The sequence below is a fragment of the Micromys minutus genome, assembly GCF_963924665.1.
Source record: "Micromys minutus genome assembly, chromosome: 2".
NCBI classification, from domain to species: Eukaryota; Metazoa; Chordata; class Mammalia; order Rodentia; family Muridae; genus Micromys; species Micromys minutus.
This window is the reverse complement of record NC_137971.1, coordinates 36,226,130-36,249,704: the sequence shown is the minus strand read 5'-3', so window position 1 is coordinate 36,249,704 and position 23,575 is coordinate 36,226,130. Positions and strand designations below refer to the sequence as shown.

Here is a 23,575-nt window from a genome sequence, read left to right as displayed (position 1 = left end):
CTGGCATTTAAGGCATTGTTCCTGCTGTCTAGCTTATTATTACCCAGAGCTCCAGTACAGTGTGGGAGGCAAGTACTGGAAAGAACTTTGTGTGTGTGTGCACGCACACAGGGGGCACATAGGCATGTGTACATGTGCATGCAGGCACTGAGGAAGGTAGTGTAAGAACTGTAGGATGGAGAGGCTTACCGAAGGATTCAGTCCTGTGAAGCAGGAAGCTCTTGATCTCTCTTCAGTTAATAATGCATCAATTTCATCCAATGTGTTTGGGAGATCCTGAAAAGCCTAAAAAGGAAAAAAAATTCATTAAAAATGGAATAGTGATAAGTGTTACTAGAACAGTTAAAGAAAGTAATTTGCTACATATCTACTATCTGATTAATAGCATGCTAGCACACAGCAATACAAAGAATCATAAAGAGGGCATTTTCCCTTTTAAAAGCTTACACTTTAAAAGAAAAAAAAAAAATGTATACATGTTGGATAGTACCTTAAGGCAATGTATTGATGTTGAGTCTAAAATAAGCAGTACATATCACATCGGCTTTGAAATACAAAATAATGAAGTGTCTCTTCATGCTACATGAGAATTAAAAGAGTTCAAAGGCCTATAATTTATCTCTGGATCTGAAAGCAATGGCTAGGGAAAAGCAATGCAAAAAGGAGATAACAATTTGGAAAGAAGAATGAGTACTGCATACCATGGGGGGTGAGGAGCTGTGTCCATTTGGAATGGTGGGTACTTGCTGAATTGGTAGAATGGGTCCAGAATATGTGGGGCATTGAAAGAGAGCAAGAAGTTAGAGCTTTATACTGTACTTATGAAGACCTACAAAAGCATCCTTACAACTCAATCACTGAGACAGAATTCATCAAGGCTATCTTCTGAATCTATGCCGCAGAAACTGACTAGGGCAGACCCTTTCCTACAAGGAGAGGCATGCAGTACATTGTTTTACCTAGCATAACCCCTTATAGTAAAAGGTATGCAATGAGTCTGAAGCCCCAAAAAAAGGTTCTGATGATTTTTTACGTATTTGTTGGATGACCTTGATTTGTATCTCTTTTAACCCTTTGGAACTCAGTCCAATCTCTGCAAAGGCCTCTAGGTATTTGTTATGTATGTGTGCTCCATCCTTGACTTGTATGTTGATGTGTGAGCTTATGTTCTAGCACTTGGTATCTTCACCAGACTCTAACAGGCAAACTAAGTTCACAATATTGAAACATAATTTCTACTTCATCCACCTTCCCCACCAATTTCTCATCAATATCTTGACAGTTGGTACAGGTAAAGATTTAGGAGTTTTCTCTTTCTTCTCTCATGTCTACCACTGAAGTAACCCTCCCCCTTTGTGCTACTACATTAATCTCTTTCCTGGTCAAAAATAATAACCCTAAAAGAGTTTCCTTGCTTCTTTTCTTAAAGTTTTATTCTTCGTAGAGCAGCTAAGAGTATTCATCTATAAACCGATTTTAATAACAGCATTGTGTTTTAAAAATCCTTCAGTGGATTTTATCTTAAAGAAAACAGAGCCCAGGGTAAGAGATACTAATTAGTGGAGGAGTACTTGCCTAATCTCTGGACACTTAAAAAAAAGGGGGTGGGGGAATCCAAACTCCTTGAAAATTCTATAAGGTCACACTAGTCTGAAGTATGCCTTCTCCACTTGGAATTTAATTAACAAACAAACAAACAAAAAAAAAAAAAAAACAAAACTGTTTCTCTGCTGTAGTTTTGCCTGTCCTAGAACAAACTATGCAGACCAGACTGGCCTCAAACTTGGAAACCTATCTCCTTGTGTCTCCTGAGTTCTGGGACTAAAGGCATTGTGCCACCACCACCAGGCTGGAATGTAATTTTAATCCCAAGATTCCTTTTAACACATGGCAAATACATATACCTCAGTGGCTTTGCATGAGCTACTTCTCTGCTTGGGGTACATCCCTAATTAGCTGAATTCTTCTCTTCACCCAGGACTTAACCTAAAATAGTAACAGTTCAGACAAATATTTCCTAAATGTTTAGCTGCCCATCCTTGCTACATTAGCCATCACCTTTATTTTTCCTTATTCTCTCTTGCTGCCTGACCTGATTACCTGTTTCATGATGCTTGGCCTGTCCTCCAAACCAGAGTTCAAGTTTCAGTGAGGAAAGCACATATATACTACTTAATAATTGGTCATAGCAGCCAATCAATATATTTTAATAAATATATTATTTCCTGATTTCATTCTTTCAAAAACAGCGTAACTTCTGGGGAGTCAGGGTTGGAATAGAGTTCAGCTCTATCTGTAGGCATTGAACCTGGGATCACCCTGCTTCTACCTCCCAAGTCCTGGTATTTTGGACAACTGCCACCATGCCCAACACACAAAAACTTTTATTAAGGCAAAACATATTTTAGATGTATTCTATAATTATCTTTAGAAATAAACCTCTCAATTAGTTTTATGAAATTCTGTTGAATTCTTACTCTGTACCCAAACTCATGCCCTGTGGTTTTCTGTGTCTGGTAGTATAAAGTAAAACCTTCCAGGATATGACAACTACAACCTAGACTAGCCTTTTCTGTGCTTAGTGGACATTTCATCATCTATGAAAGTTGATATATTTAAGATTATAAGTACACAATACTGCTATTTAAAAATGCATTTGTAGCTATTTTGATATTACTTTGAGTAGGTATGCAGAAAAGGGTTCAATGTCAGATAAAGCCTGGGAACACAAGGGACAGAATGAATGGCGGAAAGGGAACTGAAAGGCAGCATTGCTTAGTTGGACTCTGACATACCAGCATATAATTGAAAGAAGGCATCATCTGTGAAGATTCAGCACCTGAAAACCCTAATTAAAGACAGACTTCTAAAAAACCGACCAACCAACCGACCAACCAACCAACCAAACCAACCAAACCAAACCAAACCAAAAAGCACTTGCCTTTGTCTTCTCAACATCACCCTTGCTTACTGTTTGTCAAGCACAAATTACTTACTAGTTTCCACAAATGTTTTACACTCCAACAATCCCTCTCAATGATGGTAAGAGGGAAAGACTTTAAATTGTGAAAATGAATGTTATGTTGTCATCTTAAGATGATGCCATACTTTAAAACTAAGTATCTATCAGTGGTGATAAAATCTGAGAGAAAGTTAAACAATGTTTCTTTATGTATATGATCATTGGTATAAGAATGGGAAAAGGCATAGTTTTAAATACCATTCTGTGTTTTCATGTCCTGTGACTATGCCTAGAGTAGGACATCTTAAACTTAAAAGTACCATGTTATATCAAATGCAGCATTATTTATTTTTATACTTACTGTCTGAAATTCTTGGGGAACGGCTTGATCTGCACTCAGGTTACATACTTGCCTAGCTCTCCTCATAAGTTCCTTGCACTTCTGTAACAATCTCTGTCTGTTGTCATCCAATTCAATGAACTGTTGCTGTTAAAAAATATTTCAAAATGTTACCACTAAATCAGAAGCTTGTTGTATAATTTAAACTTTAAAATATCAGAGCCAGTATTTCTCTAATATCTAAGAACTCGAAAGCTTACTCTTTTGTACATTTAATTTTAATGAAGCATCATCATACATAGGCTTCACATAAGAAACAGTGTCCAATTATAAATTTTAAAATTACTTTTAATAACTTTTCAAATATGTTTTATGTATTTATCATTCATTCATGGACTTATTCATTTCCCCAGTAGTTATTTAGCAAGATCTATGAGATGCCAATATGATAATCTATATTAAGTACTGAGTGGTGAATATGGAAAGATCCACAGAACCATCATCATAACAAAAACAGACCTTATCTACTGAGTAGCTGTGAATGGGAGCATCCCAAGGTTTTCTCTCCTTTCCCTACTCCCTGTAGGACTGTAGAAGCAGGGTCTCATATAGCCCAGGCTGGCTTTAAACTTGTTATGTTGCCAAGAGTGACCTTGAACTCCTGATCCTCCTGCTTACCAAGTAAGAAGATTACAGTCACATAGCCCTATGCTTAGTCCTTGAATCTTTTATTTCCCACAACACTACACAGTATCAGGCTGAAAAGGAAGATGGAGAGATGGTTAACAACTACCTATAACTCCAGGTCTTGGGGATCCTCTGGGCTCCATGTGCATACACCCAAACCCCTAAACACATATATTTAAAAAGCCAAAGTTATTTATTTATTCATTCATTCACTTATTTATTTATTGACTTATTTATTTATGTTTCTCAAGACAGAATTTCTCTGTGTGGCCTTAACTGTCCTGGAACTAGCTCTGTAGACCAGGTTATCCAGAAGCTCAAAGATCTGCTTGCCTCTGCCCCTTGAGTGTTGGAATTACAGGTATGTGCCACCACCACCAGGGCAGATAAGATTATTTTTAAAAAACAAATTAAGAAAACCTTTCAAGTTCACACACTTAGAGACTATAATAATACCCACTCTGCTGTGAGAATATGTCTCCTAGTAACATCAGAAGTTCCACTTATAAAATAAAGTCTTACCAACATGACTGTCCAAATGTGAGTTAAAGCTCAAGGAGCTTCAGTTCTACAGGTAACTGAGTAAAGCAGAAAAAGGAGCCCTTCTCAGGAAAGAGAACAAAAATTGCTTCTCCATGTCAAATGGTCAGCCCCACAAACATACATAAAAGCAATATAGGTTATATTTGGAAACACCACACTCCAGATTTATGTATGTGGGTGTGCATGTAAAAATGCATACATACATGCAGTAACAACTGATGAAAAAAAAAAGAGATCATGAATCTGAAGGAGAAGCATATGGGAGAAGTTAGAGAGAGGAACAGGAACAATGTAATTCTAACATACTCTCAAAAACAAAAATTGAGAGCGGCAGGAGGAATCCCTACTCTTTGAAGAAAGGATTTCCTATAGTGTTGGCACACCTTCAAGCTTACTATGTAGCCAAGGTTAGTACTGGACTCCTCATCTTTCTGCTCTGCCTTGTAAGTGCTGCCACTATAAGGTACTGCGCTTGCCCTATACAGCACGTTCCTTTTGTTATAATAAATGCTTTTCAGTGGAAGCAGTGTGGACAGAGTGTAAGTAAGAAACAGAATATAGAATGGAAGTCAGAGTGATCACAGAAGCTGTGCCAAGTGCAGAGCTTTAATGGGGAAAAATTACTAAGAACTAGTTATGAAAAAAATTTTAAAGATAGATGATTAAGAATATATAGGCACAGAAGCCACAGAGATACACTTGGCTAGTAAGTAACAATATGACTGGAGGAATCTATAAAGATATATAATTTAGCCTTACTAAGATAGTCAAAGGCCAGTCTTTCAAGTTTCATGTATGATGAGGAGGGCATCTAATCTATCTAATGCCACTTTAAACCAAGTATCACTATAACCACTATTCTACACATTAGACAATCTTAGAAAATATGTTATCTTTTAGATGTGACCAAGAGGCACTGAGATACTTACTCGATGCTCTATGAGGAGGTTTCTAATAATGGAACCATGTTTATCTTAACTCTGTAGAAAACTACAAACTAATTTTCCTAAAAAACAGCAAAACAAACAAACATCCAAAACACATATACGTAGGGGTTGATACCCTAGTCAGACCTCACGTCTATGTAATTAGCATCTCTGAAGTACTTGGAGAGCTCTGTTATTAACAAGGTCTTTGGGTCATTTAGTTTGACAATTAACAATGAGATAACAGAAACATGAGGTTATGTATTGTACTGAACTGAAACAAAGTAACCCTTTCTCTTAATTACTAGCCCGAGAGAAATAAAACAACTAATATAGAAAACAGGCCAATGAAAAACTAGGTAAGGATCCAAAAAGATCCTTAGCATTCAGACAAATGAAAATTAAACTATCTGAGATTCCAGTTTAGCCCAGTTAGAAGGCTAAGATCAAGAAAACAACCAACAACAAATGCTATTAAGAATGTGGAGAAATGGGAACTCTGATTCACCATTTTGCAAACTGGTGTAGCCATTATGGAATTCACTGTGGAGAAGCTATACTTAAAAAGCTAAAAACAGATCTACACATGACCAGCCATACTACTCCTTGGCATATGTCCAAAGGATTGCTATCCTACTAGGAGAGATACTTGTTCAATTATGGTCACGACTGCTCTATTCACAATAATTAAAAATTGAAAGCAGTCTAGAATAACAGTGTATGGATAATAAATTCCAGTCAGCCATAAAGAAAAACAAAGCCTGTAGGTAAACAGATTACACTATACTAACTGAGGTACATCAGACCTGGAAAGATAAATGCTGTACATTTTGCTGAATTTGGGGATCCCAGATCTAAACACTTAGTTTTGAAATTTCTCTTGGTTAAGAGCACTTGCTATTCTTGTAGACTAATCTGGGTTGTTCCCAGTTCACTGAATAAACTTCACAGGCACACAAAGTACACATGCATACAGGCATTCAAATATATACACAAAGCTTTTCTTTTCCACTGTGTAGTCCTAGCTGTCCTGAAACTTGCTCTGTAAACCAGGCTGGCTTGAAATTTAGAGATCTACCTATCACTGTGTCCTGCTTGCTGGGATTAAAGGTGTGTGTCGCCACTGCCTGTCTTACAAAATAATTTTTAAAAAAACAAATGAGACAGAAACATTATTTTATAAGCTTAATGCAAATATAACCTGTACGTGTACCTTCTGAACTTAAGGTTAGACACTATGAAGATACCATATACTTTGGACACAGGTCTTGGAAGAATTCTTAAAAATAAAAAAATCCTCTTTGAAGATTACCTCTCATAGTATGGGAAGGAGCTATGCATGCTGCCCAGGGAGAAAAGTACTCAAAAGTTCTATCCAGTTGCTAACTGTGTGAAGTACACAGTCATCAGCTGGGCAAGACATCCCCAATGGTGTGATGATGCCAACATTTTCTTTTCTTTTCTTTTCTTTTCATTCATTCATTCATTCATTCATTCATTCATTCATTTATTTATTTATTTATTATATACAAGTACATTGCTGTTGTCTTCAGACACATTAGAAGAGGGCATCAGATCCCATTACAAATGGTTGTGAGCTACCATGTGGTTGCTGGGAATTGAACTCAGGACCTGTGGAAGAGCAGTTAGTGCCCTTAACCACTGGGCCATCTATCTCTCCAGCCTGATGATGACATTCTATATTGTTGGGATAACAACAGCCACCTGCCTGCTCAGCATGAGGGAACTCATGGTTGATATTGTAAGCCTACCTAACTATCCATAGCCGGAGATGTTAGACTCGAGAGGAGAAATTACTACTGTCATTATTCTAAACTAACATTAACTTCTAACTGTATTCTAGAGTAGCTGTTATCCTTCATCAAAACAGATTCTTTTTGCAGCAACTGGAGGCTTCTACAGAGATCTACGATTTGTTAAAATGTAGAGTAAGTAAATCAGGAATGCACAGACCAATAAGTACATCTATAATACAACTCTTATACCTAAGCTTCTGAAGATGGAGAGGAAATATTTTTAGAACCAGAGGACTGAAATGCTTACTCTGAGGTACTGACATGTGAGAAGAAATCCACAGTCATAAAATCTCAAAAATATGGCTGGCTCTACAAAACATGTATAAGGAGCATACCAGTGGACACACCAAGGAGGAAGGGAAAATGCACACGGCTCCATACCCAGATGAAGGCAAGCAACCAAGCAACGGCTGCTGAAGGGTGAGACCTCATATAGGTTGCCCAACCTCAAGTGGTCAGTCCTAAATTTATGTATGTATGAACATTGCTAAATATACTCAGTAGACTGTACGTACACACAGGCCACACACCAAAACATGCATATGTGTGTGTGTGGTGTATATATGTTTATGTATATAAGATATTATAAAAAATGAGATGATGAAGTTGAAAGGGAATTGGGAAATACTAAAGTTGCAGAGGGAATAGAATCTATGTAAATACAGGCTTATTTAGATTCTTGGTCTTAGTTAACTAAGTACAGAGACTAATGTATCTGTTTGGCAAAAAAGAATGGCAAAATTTATAAAACATTTTCAATTAGTAGTTCAGAAAAAAACCTCACCTTATATCTGAAAGAAACAATTATTACCTTTTCTCTAAAATTTTCTCTGGAAAGTTAATTGTCTTAAAAGTTGGACAGAAATAGCTTGACCAATATTAAACAAGAAAAACTTTTCCTGGAAGGCCCTCTTGTGGAAGAATGCTGTACATTCTCCATTATTTGGGGAGCCCAGATCTAAATGCTTAGATTTGAAATGTGTCTGTTTAAGAACACTTGCTACTCTTTAAGGGTAATCTGCACTGTTCCCAATATCCACACAAAGGCTCAGAGGCACCTGTAACTCCAGGTGCACAGACCCAATCAGTACATCTACAACACAACCTTTCTACTTGAGGCTCAGAGATGGAGTGGAAATATAGGAACTCATGCCTTCTGAGTCTACCTGGCACACACAGAGCACATACATACATCCAAGCACTCACATATATACACAAAATACTTTTTTCTCCTCAACCCCCACCATTGCTAATATGATTGTTTTCAGACAATCACTTTAAATTTGTTGATTTAGACATTCTAATATCTTTGTCATACTTCCCCCACCATCTATGGTCACTTAAGAGTCTTCATTTAGGTTCAGTCATCTGGGATTGTGTTTTGCTTTCATACATGACAAAATCATGAAGGTTTACCTAAAATTATTTACGCATGTATTTCTTTTTCTAGATTTGGAATCAATTCTTTTCTCTAATGAGCAGTTTTAGTACAAAACAGTGCTTAAAGACGATGCAGATGAAATGAAGAAATGTTTGGTTTGCTTGGGGTGTTTGTGTGTGATTTCCTTTTTACAAAATAAGATAGAATGAATCAAGAGTCCACTATGCAGTACTACAGGTGTCCTCAAACCTACCCTCTTGACCCAGCCTCCCAAGTGGGCATTGAAGCCACGTACCACCATGCTGGGCTTATTCTCCCATCCCCATTTAGAGAAAATATATTGTAAAGTTATTCTGGTCATTTCCAAATTCTTCAAGGTTTTTAGTAATTCACATCTTTATTTTATACTGAAGCTGTTTTCTTTTAGGCCAAAACCCAAATGGTATCATTTATTTCTTCAATTTTATAAGAAGAACGTCACAGTTATTAACAGCTTAATTACTAAAAACATGTAAAGATTTTCCTTGAAATTCTTTAGAATTGTTAAGAATCAATCTTTTTTGAAATAATTTCTTTCTGTAAAGCTAGCCTTCTAACTTGAAGATGTTAGAATTTACTTAAAAATTTTAGTAGAGAAATTATAGACATTTAACATTAGTAATCTGATTAACATTTTGCTATTTACTTGAAATGGGGTCCATGCTTTATATGCTGGCCTCAAACTCTTAAGCACAAACGATCTTCCAGCCTCAGCCTCTTAAGTGCTACGTACGCTTACAGTCACAAATCTGCCTGGTATTAATTCTGTTTTGCAACAGTAATTTTAGTACTTGTATTTGCAAACAAAACATCTACTCTTGAGTTGTATTGCCCCTGCTCTTAACACCTCTGCTTTGTACATCACTCTTTTGACAAGTACTTTAGCTGATATTCATACCTCCCTATAGCTTCTTGGGAGAAAGATTATCTATTGGCTCCTCACAATGTTTGAAATTATCAACTCATATAACTAACACTGGTAATATCTAAAAGACAATCAGCAAATACATGCCATTTTATCTGCAACTTTCATCCCCTTTCAGAATTTTAGCTATTATAGCACACGTATAATGTAGTTCTTACTCTTTGGTAAGTTTTGTTTTCCAAAGGATTTTGAGATTCTTAAGTCTAGACAATGCAAGCATCAGACTGCTGTCTCGTCCACTATTTGTAGTATTTCTTTAACAGTCTCTTGGTTTCAGCTCTTTTCATACTGGACTGCCGAGCTTTCCATAATTAACGGGGCCTCATCTCTTTAGAGAAGAAACCCTGCTGGCAGTTTGTTTTGAAGTTCCTAATGACTTACGTTACCATATTGTATTCTGGAGTACTCAGATAAAATGAGAAATACAATTAGCTTTGAAAATCAATACTAAAAGATTATTTTTTATTCAAGAATTCCTTGGATCACACCTGAGTTTATTTTAAGATGGGAAGTTAGAATTTAATGGGTAAAGAAGTCAGTGGATAATGCTAGAAAGACTGATCTATGGTTAGAAAGTTTTGAATCATATAACGTCACCACAACCTCCCAAACTAAAGACAGGTCTGGATACTGAGTGCAACACATGGTTGATGGTGTGACTGTGCTCATGTAATAGAAATTCAGTAGAACCCCTGCAGCTTGGTGGAGCTTCCTGGCTGGTAAGCACAAAGAATCATCAAAAGAGTGACCTAGTGCAATTCCTCATTAAAGAGCACAGAGACTGTTTAGAACCGACTCACGTGTTGTTCTCTGTGTCTCTTTATGACAAGGCAGTGCTTTTTAGTAAGCTACTAACCATGAAGAAAGAGGCCATGGGAAACCAGGGTTTTGTAGAAGATGGTCAAAAGTCCAGATGGCCTCAGATCCTTAAAAAGCCAGTGTATTAAGAAGAGCAGCCTACTATAATATTCCTTATGAATTGTTCAATTTGGCACTAACTGTATATGGTTAACATCAGAACAGGACTGTAAGACATCAATAGGGATTTCTGAAAGTTTAGTTTTGTTCCTGCACAGGTCTCTTATGAATGCTTAGAACACCAAATGTTCTCCTATTCTTGAGAAAGTAATTTTAGAGATCTAAAATACTAAGTAACAACAAAAACAAAAATAAAGAATATCTGTCACCATCATCTTTATTGACACTACATCTTTAGAATTAAGTTTGTGTATTATTTACACTTCTCCCCATCGCACAATTTTATCTTTTACTGCAAAATGTTATAGTTGAACTGTAGTAATTATTCATCTACTCACATTTAACATCCTTCAAGTACTGCTTCCTCGTTAACAAACACATTGTTATTTTATTAATAATGGTTATTACTGTGTCTGAGAGCATAGGTGTGGACATGCTACCTCTGTGCATCAGCTTTCTCCTTCTACCTCTTCCCAGGTTTGAGAGATTCAACTTTGGTCACTGCCATTTTGTGGCAAGTGGTTTTCTTCAATAAACTACCTTGATGGCCTCTAAATCTGAAATCACATAGTATACAACAACTGGACACTGAAAATAATAGTAGGCAATGCACACTTTTACACCGGTTTGAGGTTGGATGCTACAATAAAAAAGGAGAAGTATCTTACTTCTGTGACACGCAGCTGTGAAGACGATGCCATGTAATCTGCTTCTAGTTTGTTCTTCTCAGAGATCACTGTAGTATTTTGAAGAATCAAATCAACTTTTTGAATATGCAAAGAAGTGCATATCTAGAAACAAATAACCCATAAGATTTTGGTTTTATGTTGTCTAAGTTGCCTACGTTTTACAACCATGAAAAATTAGCATCCTCCTGTGATTGACATTTCCATCAAATAGTTAATATAAAAAATTCTCTGTAAGCATTAAAACCAAAACAATCTGAAACTGATTATAAAGATATCTTGCTTATATCATCAAACCAGAAAAATACTTCAAAGTGATTATTTCTCATAAAGTTCTTCAAATAATACCAAATTTTAACTTAGCAAGTATTTTAAAAAATGTCAAAAATTAAGAAAAATATCTTACCTTTACAAGGCCTGTTAATTCAGTAACAAGTTTTGCTTTCTGAACATTTATTTCTTTTATTTTGGTACTTGTTTTTCGTTCTTCCTCTTCCAGATTGCAAATATCCTGTTCCATCAGCCTTATACTGTATGACAGACACACACAATGATGGAGAGATCAGAACTAAGCGAAGGACCAAGTCCAAAGCCTTAGGTTCCCCAAAGTTTTTTGGGTATTATAGTACTAATGGTAATTAGAAGTATAAATACTAGTTCCTAGATTTAGCACCTCTTAATAAAATCAGTCAGGATCAAAATATATTGTAGAGCTACATGACCAGCAAAGTCTAGTGTCAGTAATGGTGCTGCTGCAGAATATGGCGTCAGAAAGGAAGTTTGAATTTCCCCAGTTAGTCATCAGAAGCAGAACTGAACAAGTTACACGTTGGAGCTTTAGCTTCCTCTGTATACTGCAGATGAGAAAACTTCCTCCATCTGAATTTGGACAGAAAAATACATAACATAGAACACCTGGCCCAGAAATCATTTATTAATATAGGCTGATGCTGACATTGTTTATAAAACTCAATCCTTAAGCAGGTAGAGCTGACCCACAGGTAAAATACACAAATCAACACAAGAGTTGGATTGGAGCCCAGTTGGCGGAGTGCTTGCTTAATAAGCACAAAGACTTGGATTCAATTCCCCCACAGCAGCACTGATCAGGAGTAGAGATACACAATCCAGCACTTGGGAGGCAGAAGCTGGAAAAATCACAAGTTTAAGGTAACTCAGCTACACAAGTGTGAGGCCAGCCTGGGCACCCCCACAAATTATCATTAAAATAATCTTAAAGATTAAGAAACAAAGGTTTGAAAAGCAAAGTAATCACCTAGGATTATAGGTATTAAGTGGTAGGAAAAGTTTAATACAAAGTCTATGGTCTTTTCACTTAACCATGGTGGTTCCTACTAGACAGAGAGGGTAGATAGAAATGGTAAGTAAGAACCACAAGTACAGCGGGTGATGTCCAAGGAAGAGGTGCTGTAGAGGAAATCAAGATTCTGAATAATTATGAAAGCCAGTCATAGGAAGCACAAGGTGCAGCCTGGCAAAAACCCACCAACCTACCCACCCACCCCAAACTTTTGAAGTAGAATTCTGGATGAACTGAACGGAGGGTCCAACCATCACTCCACGTCATCACCACAGAATCACGACAAAGTGAATAAAGGCAGAAATAAAAGTAATGGGCTGGTAATAGACAAAAATGCATTCTCTCCCAAAAATCATTAATAAGAAAGTCTTAAACAATCCTTAACAAGGGAGTCAACACAGTCAAGTTTAAATGGTTTGTCAGCAATTGAAGGAAGATAGGATTAAAGTGAAGGGTTGAAGGTGATAAACAAGGTTAAAAAATGAAAAAGAATGCAGGAAAGAAGCTATTTGCTTTAAAAAAAGATTAAAAGCAAAGAAGTTTTCCTAATGCATTTTATTGTCTTAAAGAAAACTTTTCTGATTTCCCAAGTTTTTAAAATCTTAATTTATTTTTTGATAAATTAGTATGAGTACTGTATTCACATCATTTCCATACACCTCCCTTTCCTGCTTCCAAATACTCTATGGCCCAGCCCCCTCAAATTCATGGTATCTGTCTCTCTCTCATACAAACATGTATTAAAGCAGACCGCTTGGGATTAGTTAACTGATCAGTGATCTTCCCCAGTGAAAACTGATTCGCCCTCTCTCAAAAGCCACTGACTGCTTGTCGCTCTTTATTCACGGGTAGGGCCTTGTGAAATGTCCCTAATCTATGCTGTCATGTTTACCAGCTCAACAAGTCCTCAACAGTGGAACAGTAGCACTTTTATATTAAAGGTGACTGATAGTTGTCGAACTGGACCTAAGGCCTTCTCAACAGGTGGTATTTCATTCCTGGAATTACAAATTGCACCACAACTGCAATTTGAATATTGATATTAAAACTTTAGAAATTACTATAAACTGCTGCTGACACTCCACAACTGAACTAGTAGACACTTATGCCATGTGTTTTTGAACTCCCATCTAAAGCTACAAGATACCTTGCCAGCTTGGAGCTGATTTTCTGTTCCAGTTGTCTTTTCTTGGTTTTTCTTTCAAGAAGCTCCTTCTTCTTCAGCCTTAGCTCATTGTCTTTGAGCTCAAGATGCCTGTTTGTATCACGTAAGGCTACCAATCCCGAGTCTACTGTTTCCAGTTTTTTATTAATTTCCTATGGAATATTCAAAACTGTTAACAAAACCTTTTTAAGTTTTAAAGTCTTAAAACCCCAGATGCCATTTTAATAACTAAATCAAGCGAGCCAACCTTTAGCTGTTCTTCCAAGTGTCTTCTTTGCTCTAGATCCACAGTGACGGTGAGGAACTGGGCTACTTTCAAGGATGTATTACTAGAAATAACTTTATTTGAATAGAAAGATGTTTTTAACACATACTTTTCTTCTGCTGTATAAATTTGTTTTAATCGAGTTTCTTGTATTACCTGTAATGTAAAGTAGAAATTTATAAATATTTAATAAGAACTATAATATATGCTTTAAAGGACTAAAAAATTAAGAACAAAAACCAGAAGAATTCTAGAAGAACAATATACCCCACTTAACACAACCTATCCAACATCTCTAAAATGTGGTCAGTGTATCTTAGGTAAACGTTTTAGAAAGACACAGTCTAAGAGTGATGAGAAAGCTAACTAAGTAATGAAAAAGCTGTGCTTTTGCTTCACTCCGACATCTCTCCCAAGAACCAGTAGAGTTTGGTAGTTTTTCCTAAGAGATACTAAGAGCCCAGCGACCAGTGCTGAACTATGCTATCTCAGCTAAACTGTTTACGCTTTCCTCCCCTTGACTGCATTGTTCAAAGGTATAAAATCTCAGACTTACTTTTTCCATGTTTATAATACTAGATGAAAATACTTTTCATGGAGTTCAAAGAGTTTCTATTTTGACCTTTGTTCTTTAATTATTTCTTTCACATGTAAGTTTTATAAATCAAAACATTCCAAGCACCATAATAGCAGTAGATCTGATTGTCTGCAATCAATGCTGTGATTCTCACCCCACCCCACCCCAACCCACCCCCAGTCTCTGAAGCTCATAATACTAGTAAGGCTTGTTTTAGCAGAGAAATTCCTAGTCTAAATAAAGATAAGACCCTGTAAGCATAATGATTAAATAGGGTATAAACTAGTATCCTAAATCTTGAGTAATTGGAAACAAAAAGATTTCTCATGAAAACAAGTTTTAACCGGGATATGAACTGATGTAAAATAGTGAGGAAAGGCATTCCTAGCAAAAAGAACAGTTCAAGTTAAGGAAGCCAAAAGACAATGGAACCAAAAGCATTTCAAAAACTAATAGGAGGAAGTTCAGTGCCATGAGGACTAGGAGTTCAAGGTCATTGTATGTCTAGGACAGCCCGAGGTAAGATGTCTCAAAAATTATCCTCCCTCAATAAGGGAGAACAATCCAAAAAATAGTATATAATCTCTGTTAAAGACCTGAAATGTAGCCAGGAATGGTGTAATCCTAACTGTCCTGGAATTCACTCTGTAGACCAGGCTGTCCTTGAACTCAGAGATCCATCTGCCTGTCTCTAGAATGCTGGGATTACAAGCATATAAACCACTGCCTGGTATGACATCATTTTTAGCCAAAAGCACAAGCAACTTCTTACAAGTAACTAATTTTTGCAAAATACATAGGTTAGAAACGTCATTGTATCTATTAGTGAAATAAAATTAGGCGTAAATAATGACATCAGAACATTTGTACAGTACTTAGGAACTACAGGTAGGTCTGTAATTCTCAGTTTACACACAACTAGTCCAAGCTGGATGTGTTGTTGCACAAGTGTAACCCCAGCATCTGAGTATCTGAGTGGCTGCGTGATAAAAAGAAAAAGGAATTCAAGTGCAGGCTCAGCTACATGGTAAGTTCAAGAAAGCCAGGGAACATGATGCTTTGTCTCATAAGCCACCCCCCCCCCCAAAAAAAAACCAACAAAACAAAACAAAACAAAAACAACTTTCGAATGTATCTGCTTAAAAGAAAACAGATGAAAAGTGGTCATTTGTATATGGAGACAGTCTTCAATAAAAGCTTTAAGAAGGTGAAAGCTAACCAGAATAGACCTATATCCCAGTCTAGTATTCCAAGTACACTTGAAAGGTTATCTGGGATGCAAGACTTTATCAAGTGAGGCAGAATCACCTAAGGACATCCAGGCATAACAGATTTCAGTCTTATTCAATTCCTCTAAAAATAAAAGTATTAACTTGTTCTAGGAACTTTGTCTCACTTCTGTTATAGAGTTTCTACATGTTTACATTCTTACCCGTTCAATCCTTTCTCGGGTCCTTTCAGTTCCCACAGGAACTTCATGAATATGATACTGGCAGCAAAGGTAACTCATCACAGGGTCAGGTGCATCAAATAACTCTCGAAGATATGAAAAAAATCCATACTGTCTGAAAAGAAACAACTCATTTGAGTTGAAGAGATGGCTCAGCAGATGAAATGCTTGCCTTCTAAGTACAACAAAAGCATGCAGGTGCAGTAGACTGCAGTTCAAATCCCACACAAAACATAGGTACAGCGGCATTGGCTTAGAATCTTAATGGGGAGATGGACAGTCCATCACTGGGGCCTCAAGCAACACAGTCTGCCATACTTAGTAAATTCCACGCCAGTAGTCTTCCCCCCCCACAACACCACCACACACACACACACACACACACACACACACACACACACACACACACACACACACACAGTTTGAGAAATGACATCTGAGGCTGTTTTCCACATGTATACACACGGGTACTTGCAGATGTACAACCTAACTGTTGTCAAGCAGTAAGTAAATTACATAGTGTGGTGATTTGAATAAGAATGGTTCTCATGTTTGACTACTTGGTCCTAGCTGAATGGTTTGGGAAGGATTAGGAGGAACAGCCTTGATGAAGGAGGTATGATTGGCGGTGGGTTTTGAATCCATCCATGCCTCCCTGCTAGGTGCCATACTCCCCACCATGATACTCATGGACTCTGTTAATCCTCTGAAAGTGAAAGCAAGCACCTAATTAAACCCTTTCTTTTATAAGTTGCGTTTGTCATGGTTTCTTCACAGAAATAGAAAAGTAACTAAAGCTGGGGGTTGTGGAACATTCCTTTAATCTCAACACTGAGGAGGCAGAGGTAGGTGGATCTACAGACAGAGACCAGTGTGGTCTACATAGTACACTCCAGGACAATAGAGCTATACAGTAGGACCTTGTGTCAAAACAACATCCCTCCCCCAAGAAAAAGAACAAAGGAAGAAAAAAACAAAGAAGAAAGAAAGGTGACTAAGACACACATTTTAGCAATGATAAATGAGCTTTTTACATTAAAAAAAAAATCAGTGGTACTATTTTCTTCCTTGCTGTTAAGTTTAAGCCTTTTATAATTACAAACTTATTTTTACAAACTATCTTTTGTTGTTCCTATTTTTTTAGTATTAAGAATGCCTAGATAAATCCAAAGACCATATATTTATACATAATTATATAAAACTGAATTTCTTTACATTTATCCCTTTACAAAAATTATTTTGGTTGTAGAAAACAATTCATTACTTCCGATTTCTAATGGCTAACCTATTCTTTTTACCTTTAGGAAAAGGTATCTTTAACCAATCCAATACTGTTCCACATTATGAAACATGAACATGCTACGTGACATTCCTAAGGGTCAACTTTTCCCAGTTTTAGACTTCAGCAGCATTCCAAAGACAGACAATACAACTTATAACAAACACATCAGAAGAATTAAGTCACTTAAGATTATTCACTATTCAAACTAGTTCCAAAAATATTTTCAGCTTACTTTAACTCATTCAGAGATCTTGAAGGTGCTTTGTCTGCATATGAAATCTTGGGAGCAATTACAGCATTGACTCTTAACTTCTTATTGTCACGAACCTGAGCACAGAAAAAACAGTATTAATTACCATGTGTTTAACTGAAATAATTTTTAATATCACCACATTGCCACTGCGATTGCTAGGGTGATAAGAAATGTAAACAATATGTTATCTTTTATTTCTCTCCTTTAACATGTACCCACCCTAAAGTCAATATGAGCTTTTCTACTTTATAGGTTTCTCTGCTTTTGGTTTTGCTACTTGAGAGACAGTCTTGCTACTTGAGAGACAGTCTTACTTAGTAGTCTGTGGATAGAAACTCACTATGTTCCCCAGGTTGGCCTCAAACCTACAATCTTCTGCTTCAGCCTGTCAAGGGCTGGAATTACAGGCATGTGCTCCTATACCTAACCAAGATCCTTTTCTTTCAGAAATATATACTGAATTTTCAGATGAAATAGGATGTCTGGAATTGGCTTCAGAATATATAGATGACAAAGCTATACTTTCGTTCACACTATATTATCTTGTATGAAGTTTACCTATCTGCAAATAAGGATCATAAACTCTAAGCAAAATTTTAAATAATGATTTTTAAGGTAACTGGACAAAAATTTGCAAGATGGAAGTAAGTAAGATCTGAGTTAATTTGACTTGTGACCTGAGAACATTCCCTTAACTAGCAAGAGAGATACAGGAATGAAAATTCAGATAGAAAAATGTAGTCTCTGGCTTGAAAAAAAACCCCAAAAAACCCAGAGATGGCATTTGGGGTGACTACAATGGCTATGTAAATGAAAGAGTAATTCTCAGCAGGATGCTGTCGAATGAGAAGCTTTAGAATACTTAAAAGCTGGGAAGAGCAGCTTGTATCTACCTATAACCAAAACACTGGGTAGGTACAGACACAGAGATTCCCTAGAACTCATTAGCCAGCCAGCCTAACCAATCAGTAAGCTACATGTTAAATAAGAGACTTACAAAAGTTAATGTGGATGGAGAAAGGAAGACACCAATAAAGCAGAATTTTCTCAGCCCTTATCAGAGATGCTGCCTCTTGCAGGAGATGGTAATTAACAAAGAAACTCAGAACAGTGCAATGTGCACAGTGACAGATGTTGAAGCATTTACCCCAAAGATTTTATCAAAAACTCCTCCCTGCCTCAAGGCTCAGGGATGTACACAGAAAGGGAATGAAAAGATTTTAAGACTCAGAGGTGATGATTGACTTTAAGGAAAAAGTGTCTTCTTGACACAACAGGACTGATACACATATGAATTCAGAGACTGTGTCAGCACAGAGACCCTGTACAGGCTCAAACCAATCAAAATGCATTCACAGAACAGGGGAAATGGACATAAACTTCTGCCCCTAACCAAGAAGCTATTTGAAATTGATACTTGCTAGGAAATAATAACTCAGTTGTTTCTTGCTTTTTTTGGTCTTACTGATTTTTCTTTTTTTTCTTTTACCACTGTATGCCCAGCCCCTTTTGTTTGGTTAGAGAGGACAGGAAGTTGAATGGAGAGGATTTGGGAAGAACTGGGGACAGTATAAATATCTTTCACTGAATCTTAATATATAAACAATTCAAAGTAAATTCTATATATCCATTTTAAAGAGCTAAAGGCCATGTGGTGGTTTGGATAATATTGATTCCTATAGGCTCATATATTTGAATGCTTAGGGGCTGGCATTAAGGGGTATTATGGCCTTGTTGCAGTAGTTATAGACTTGCTGGACAAGTGTGTCACTGGCCAAAGGCTTTGAGGTTTCAAATGTTTAAGCCAGGCCCAGTGTCACTCCCATTCTGCTGCCTGCTGATCCAGATTTAGAACACTTAGCTACCACATCTGCCTACACACTACTGTGCTTCCTGCAATGATGACAATGGGCTAAACCTCTAAGTATATGCCAGTCCCAATTGAATGCTGTCCTTTAAAAGAGTTGCTGAGGTGGTCATGTTTTCTCTTCACAACAACAGAAACTAAAAGAGATCATAAAGTAAACATTTAACAAAAGATATGCAAGACATACCCTGGGCTGGGGAGAGTGTTTTAAGAGTAAGATGTGGGCTTTGTAAGCATAAGAACCTGAGTTTGATCCCCAGAGAACAAATAACAAGAGTAGGGGATAGGACTTGTAATTCCAATGCTAGGGAGTGAAGATAGGCAGACCTTTCAGACTTTGTCTACCCTAACTGGTGAGTTCTTGGTGAGTAAGAAACTTGGGTCTCAAAAAAAGAAAAAAAGGCAAAAAACCCTTGTACAAACCAAAAATCCACCCCCACTCCCAAAAGAACCCAAACTAAACCAAAATAACAACAACAACAAAAAACCCAAAACACACACACACACACACAGACACACACACACAAAGATAAAAACGGTGCTGAGACAGTAGGATGGAAGAGTTCCATTTGTGATTGACAGATTACTTCTTTTTTTTTAACATAAAAAAGAGTAAGTGTATTGATGATAAGAAAGGAAATATTACTTCAAAAAATACACAGAAACTTCAAGCCCATAAAGGAGAAAACCAGAAGGTACCTTGCCAATCACAGTATATTACTGGTTAGTACTTGCCTCTCTGAGGAAAATCTCCATATCTTCTTGACTTTCAAACACAAAGGCCCTTAAGTCATTTGATGAAATATGATTTTCAACATATTTTGCATTTTTATTATCTTTCATATTAATCTATAAAAAAGAAATTAGTTTTCCTGAAACACACTGATAATAAGAATATATACACATATATTTTGGATTTATTTACTTAGAATACATTTACTGCTAAGTAATTTCAAAACATTTTGTTTGCTACTCAGAACAACCACATGCATGAGGATCTACTTTACAATGAGCTTTACATTTTCTTAGGAACAGCTTTAGTTTCCCTCTGGTTAAATCACTGAAAAGATGTAGACTGCTACCTATAAATACAAACAGTTCGTATTTTCCCCAAACTTGGTATTTTTCTCAGTCTTGATAAACTTCCTATCCACTTGGCGGAAGGTACAAAACTGTACCAAAGCATTCCTTAGCCTCATGGAAAACTTGTAATGTCAATCAGCTATCAGAGCCTTTGAGAAGTCAAAGGTTTACACCGCTCCAACATAAATGCACTTATTTGGGGTTTTTGGGTTTCTCTACTATGACATTGTACCTCAATTCATTATGTGGCTTGTGCTGCTCCTGCATCTACCTCACAGCTGCTGGTATCACAGGCAAGTACCACCATACACAATTTTTACTAACATAGTTAAAAGACATCTACTAATTAGACATTACTTCATAAGCAACCCAATCCTATGGGAGGTATTAAGATACGTTAAGGGGAAAATTGTTTCAAGAATATTAAGTATTTATTATCATAAATAAGCAAAATGAAAAGCAAGCTGTCATATAGCTCTCATTAACAGTGACACTAGAAAGTACTGCCTACTAGATTTTATAGGAGCTGATGAACGACAAGATATTTACATAGGATGCTATTATGATGAACCTTTCTATTTTTAACTAGGGCTCTGGTCTGGGGATATAGCTCAGTGGGAGAGTACTTGTTTACTATGCATTAGACCCTAGATTCAATTTCGAATACTGCTAAAAAAAAAGTATTTTTTTCTTTTCAAAAAGGTTTGCTATATAAACATTGACCAATATTATTCTCTAGAAAATATCAAGTGTAGAAAAATGGGAATTCAGACAGACAACAAACACTATAAAATATGATCACTAAAGTATGTATACTATAAACATCTGGTGTTTATCATTTCATATTTTTTATGGTAAAAAGTGCAAATTAAGGAAAACGTTTAAGTTGATGTTCACTTCCAACTTCTAGAATGGACAAAAATAACTCCTATAGATTAACCAGTATAGGTCTTGGTTCTCATGTTTTGCTAGGGTGTATTTATTAGAAATATCTTTCTAGTATCATTTGAGAACCAAAAGTCCTTATCTTGTGTAAACAGTTCACGACATATCCATACAATTCTTTGAAATCTCACAAATAGTTATTTTGGTTACTACCCAACTTGTGACATTCTAAAAGTGAATGACTTACCTTTTTTCCCCCAGACATAGTTCATACCCTCAAGTAAAGTGTATGTAACGTATTGGTTCTTTAGCTTCCCGTTTCTTAGAATACTGCTGTGTTCTTTCTGGTATTCAGTGGAAATAATATTTGTCCAAGTTTTTCAAAGAATTTTACAGTTACACCTTCACAAAGTAGTAAGATAGGCAAGTGCAGTAGACATACACATCTTTAGATCATCTGGTCAATAATGTTTAAATGAAAAATTTCTATACCCTCTATTCAACCTGTTTTATAGTTCATTCGTGTTACACATATTACTCGTTCGTTATTATTAGCCCTAACCTATAGCTTTGTTTGTATGTGTGTGTATATGTGCAGGCTCACACATATGTATGTAAGTGGAGGTTGGAGGACAATCATTGCTCCTCAGTGCCATCCATCAATTTTTTGAAACAAGATCTCCCATTGGCCTGGTACTCACTAAGAAAACTAGACTGGCTGGCAGAGAACCCAAGATTCACTGCCTTCACTTCCCTACTGCACAAGCACGTTACCAATTCAACTATCATCCCAGACTCTACAACAGTATTTAAATGGTACTACTATATTCCACTGTGAGAATAAGAGGTAATTTATCTTACCTACCAGTATCTTTATAAATTTTCTTCTCTATGCACATTAATTATGCTAATACAAGGTATAATTAGGATTATAAATATTCTATGATAATAAAAATAATATCTACAGCTCTTTTCTACATTTTTCAGTTCTAGACTGGAGTTGTTAGAAATAAATGGAACTGGAATTCCGACAAACTATCTGACATTTTCAATGTACATACTCTGCACTTGACAAGTAGAACTGAAGTGTTAGGTAAGTGTACATATAGATCTGGATGGAAAGAGAAGCGAGAAGGTGAAAAGTCACTGCATATTAGTAGATACATCTTGTCTTAAATACCCAGATGTAAATATACTCCAGCTAGTGATATGACCTAGTGATGGATTAGTTAGACAATCAGATGGCAAACCAGATTAAGTTCTGAACTATTACTGAGGTTGTTTTTTTTTTTAATGAGCCAATCACTATACTTGCACTATAACTTAAAGCAAGGATTTTTTTCAGTCCTTATCAGATCAAAACAATCTGAATATACTAAACATAAATTCTCTTCTTAATTTTGGAAAAGTGTTCTCCTTGCTGTTGTTTCTGTTTAGTTTTAGAGGAAAGGGTTTTACTATGTTACCCAGACTAGAATGTAACTTGTTATGTAGCTGAAGCTAGCATCAAAATTCTCAATCCTCCTGTCTCAGCCTCTCAAGAACTGAGATTATAGGTACATGTAACTGTGAAGAAAAGAACATATTACAATTATTAATCTTATTAATATTAAGATATAATAAGAGTTAAATTTATACTATTATTAATAAAGTAAAGGTTAGAGAAAACAGACCTTGTCATGAATTCTACAAAGATCTATTTTTATTAAGAAAAAGTATCTAGTAAAAACAATTTTAGGTTATTTGGGGAGTTCTAATCTTATGAATCTATATCTAGTAGATCACTATTAAGGAATGTGTTTTCTGGGGCTGGAGAGATGGCTCAGCAGTTAAGAACACCAGCTGCTCTTCCAGTGGTCCTGAGTTTAATTTCCAGCAACTACATGGTGACTCACAACATCTACAATGAGTTCTGATGCCCTCTTCTGGTCTGCAGGTGTACATGTAGTTAGAGCACCCATACATAAAATAAATAAAAAAATCTTTTTTAAAAAATGTGTTTTCTTATTCTTACAGCCCCGTCTAAAGCCAAAGCAATCATCTGAGAGTTTGATAGAAATTATCCAATTACATTCATGACCAAACTTCATTAAACTGCTACAGTTTTCTATTCCTGATGACCCAGTCATCAAAGCTCTCACTT

General features: G+C 36.4%; 1 protein-coding gene across 3 annotated transcripts in view; it reads right to left on the bottom strand.

Annotated features, from left to right (window-relative positions):
* Positions 1-23,575, bottom strand: part of SMC5 (structural maintenance of chromosomes 5) — a gene marked incomplete at its 5' end in the record, with an annotated part of 63,589 nt that overhangs the window by 7,423 nt on the left and 32,591 nt on the right. For 2 of the 3 annotated variants that reach the window (XR_013974933.1, XM_080912039.1), the window contains 10 exons: positions 190-285; positions 702-746; positions 3,324-3,449; positions 11,267-11,389; positions 11,691-11,814; positions 13,753-13,922; positions 14,018-14,191; positions 16,045-16,177; positions 17,577-17,671; positions 20,200-20,313. Coding sequence is in view for 2 of the 3 variants with exons in the window: in XM_080912039.1 (XP_080768165.1) it covers positions 190-285; positions 702-746; positions 3,324-3,449; positions 11,267-11,389; positions 11,691-11,814; positions 13,753-13,922; positions 14,018-14,191; positions 16,045-16,177; positions 17,577-17,671; positions 20,200-20,313 (1,200 nt within the window). The remainder of the gene's footprint in view (positions 1-189; positions 286-701; positions 747-3,323; positions 3,450-11,266; positions 11,390-11,690; positions 11,815-13,752; positions 13,923-14,017; positions 14,192-16,044; positions 16,178-17,576; positions 17,672-20,199; positions 20,314-23,575) is intronic. The other variant, XM_080912040.1, reaches the window with a different exon arrangement.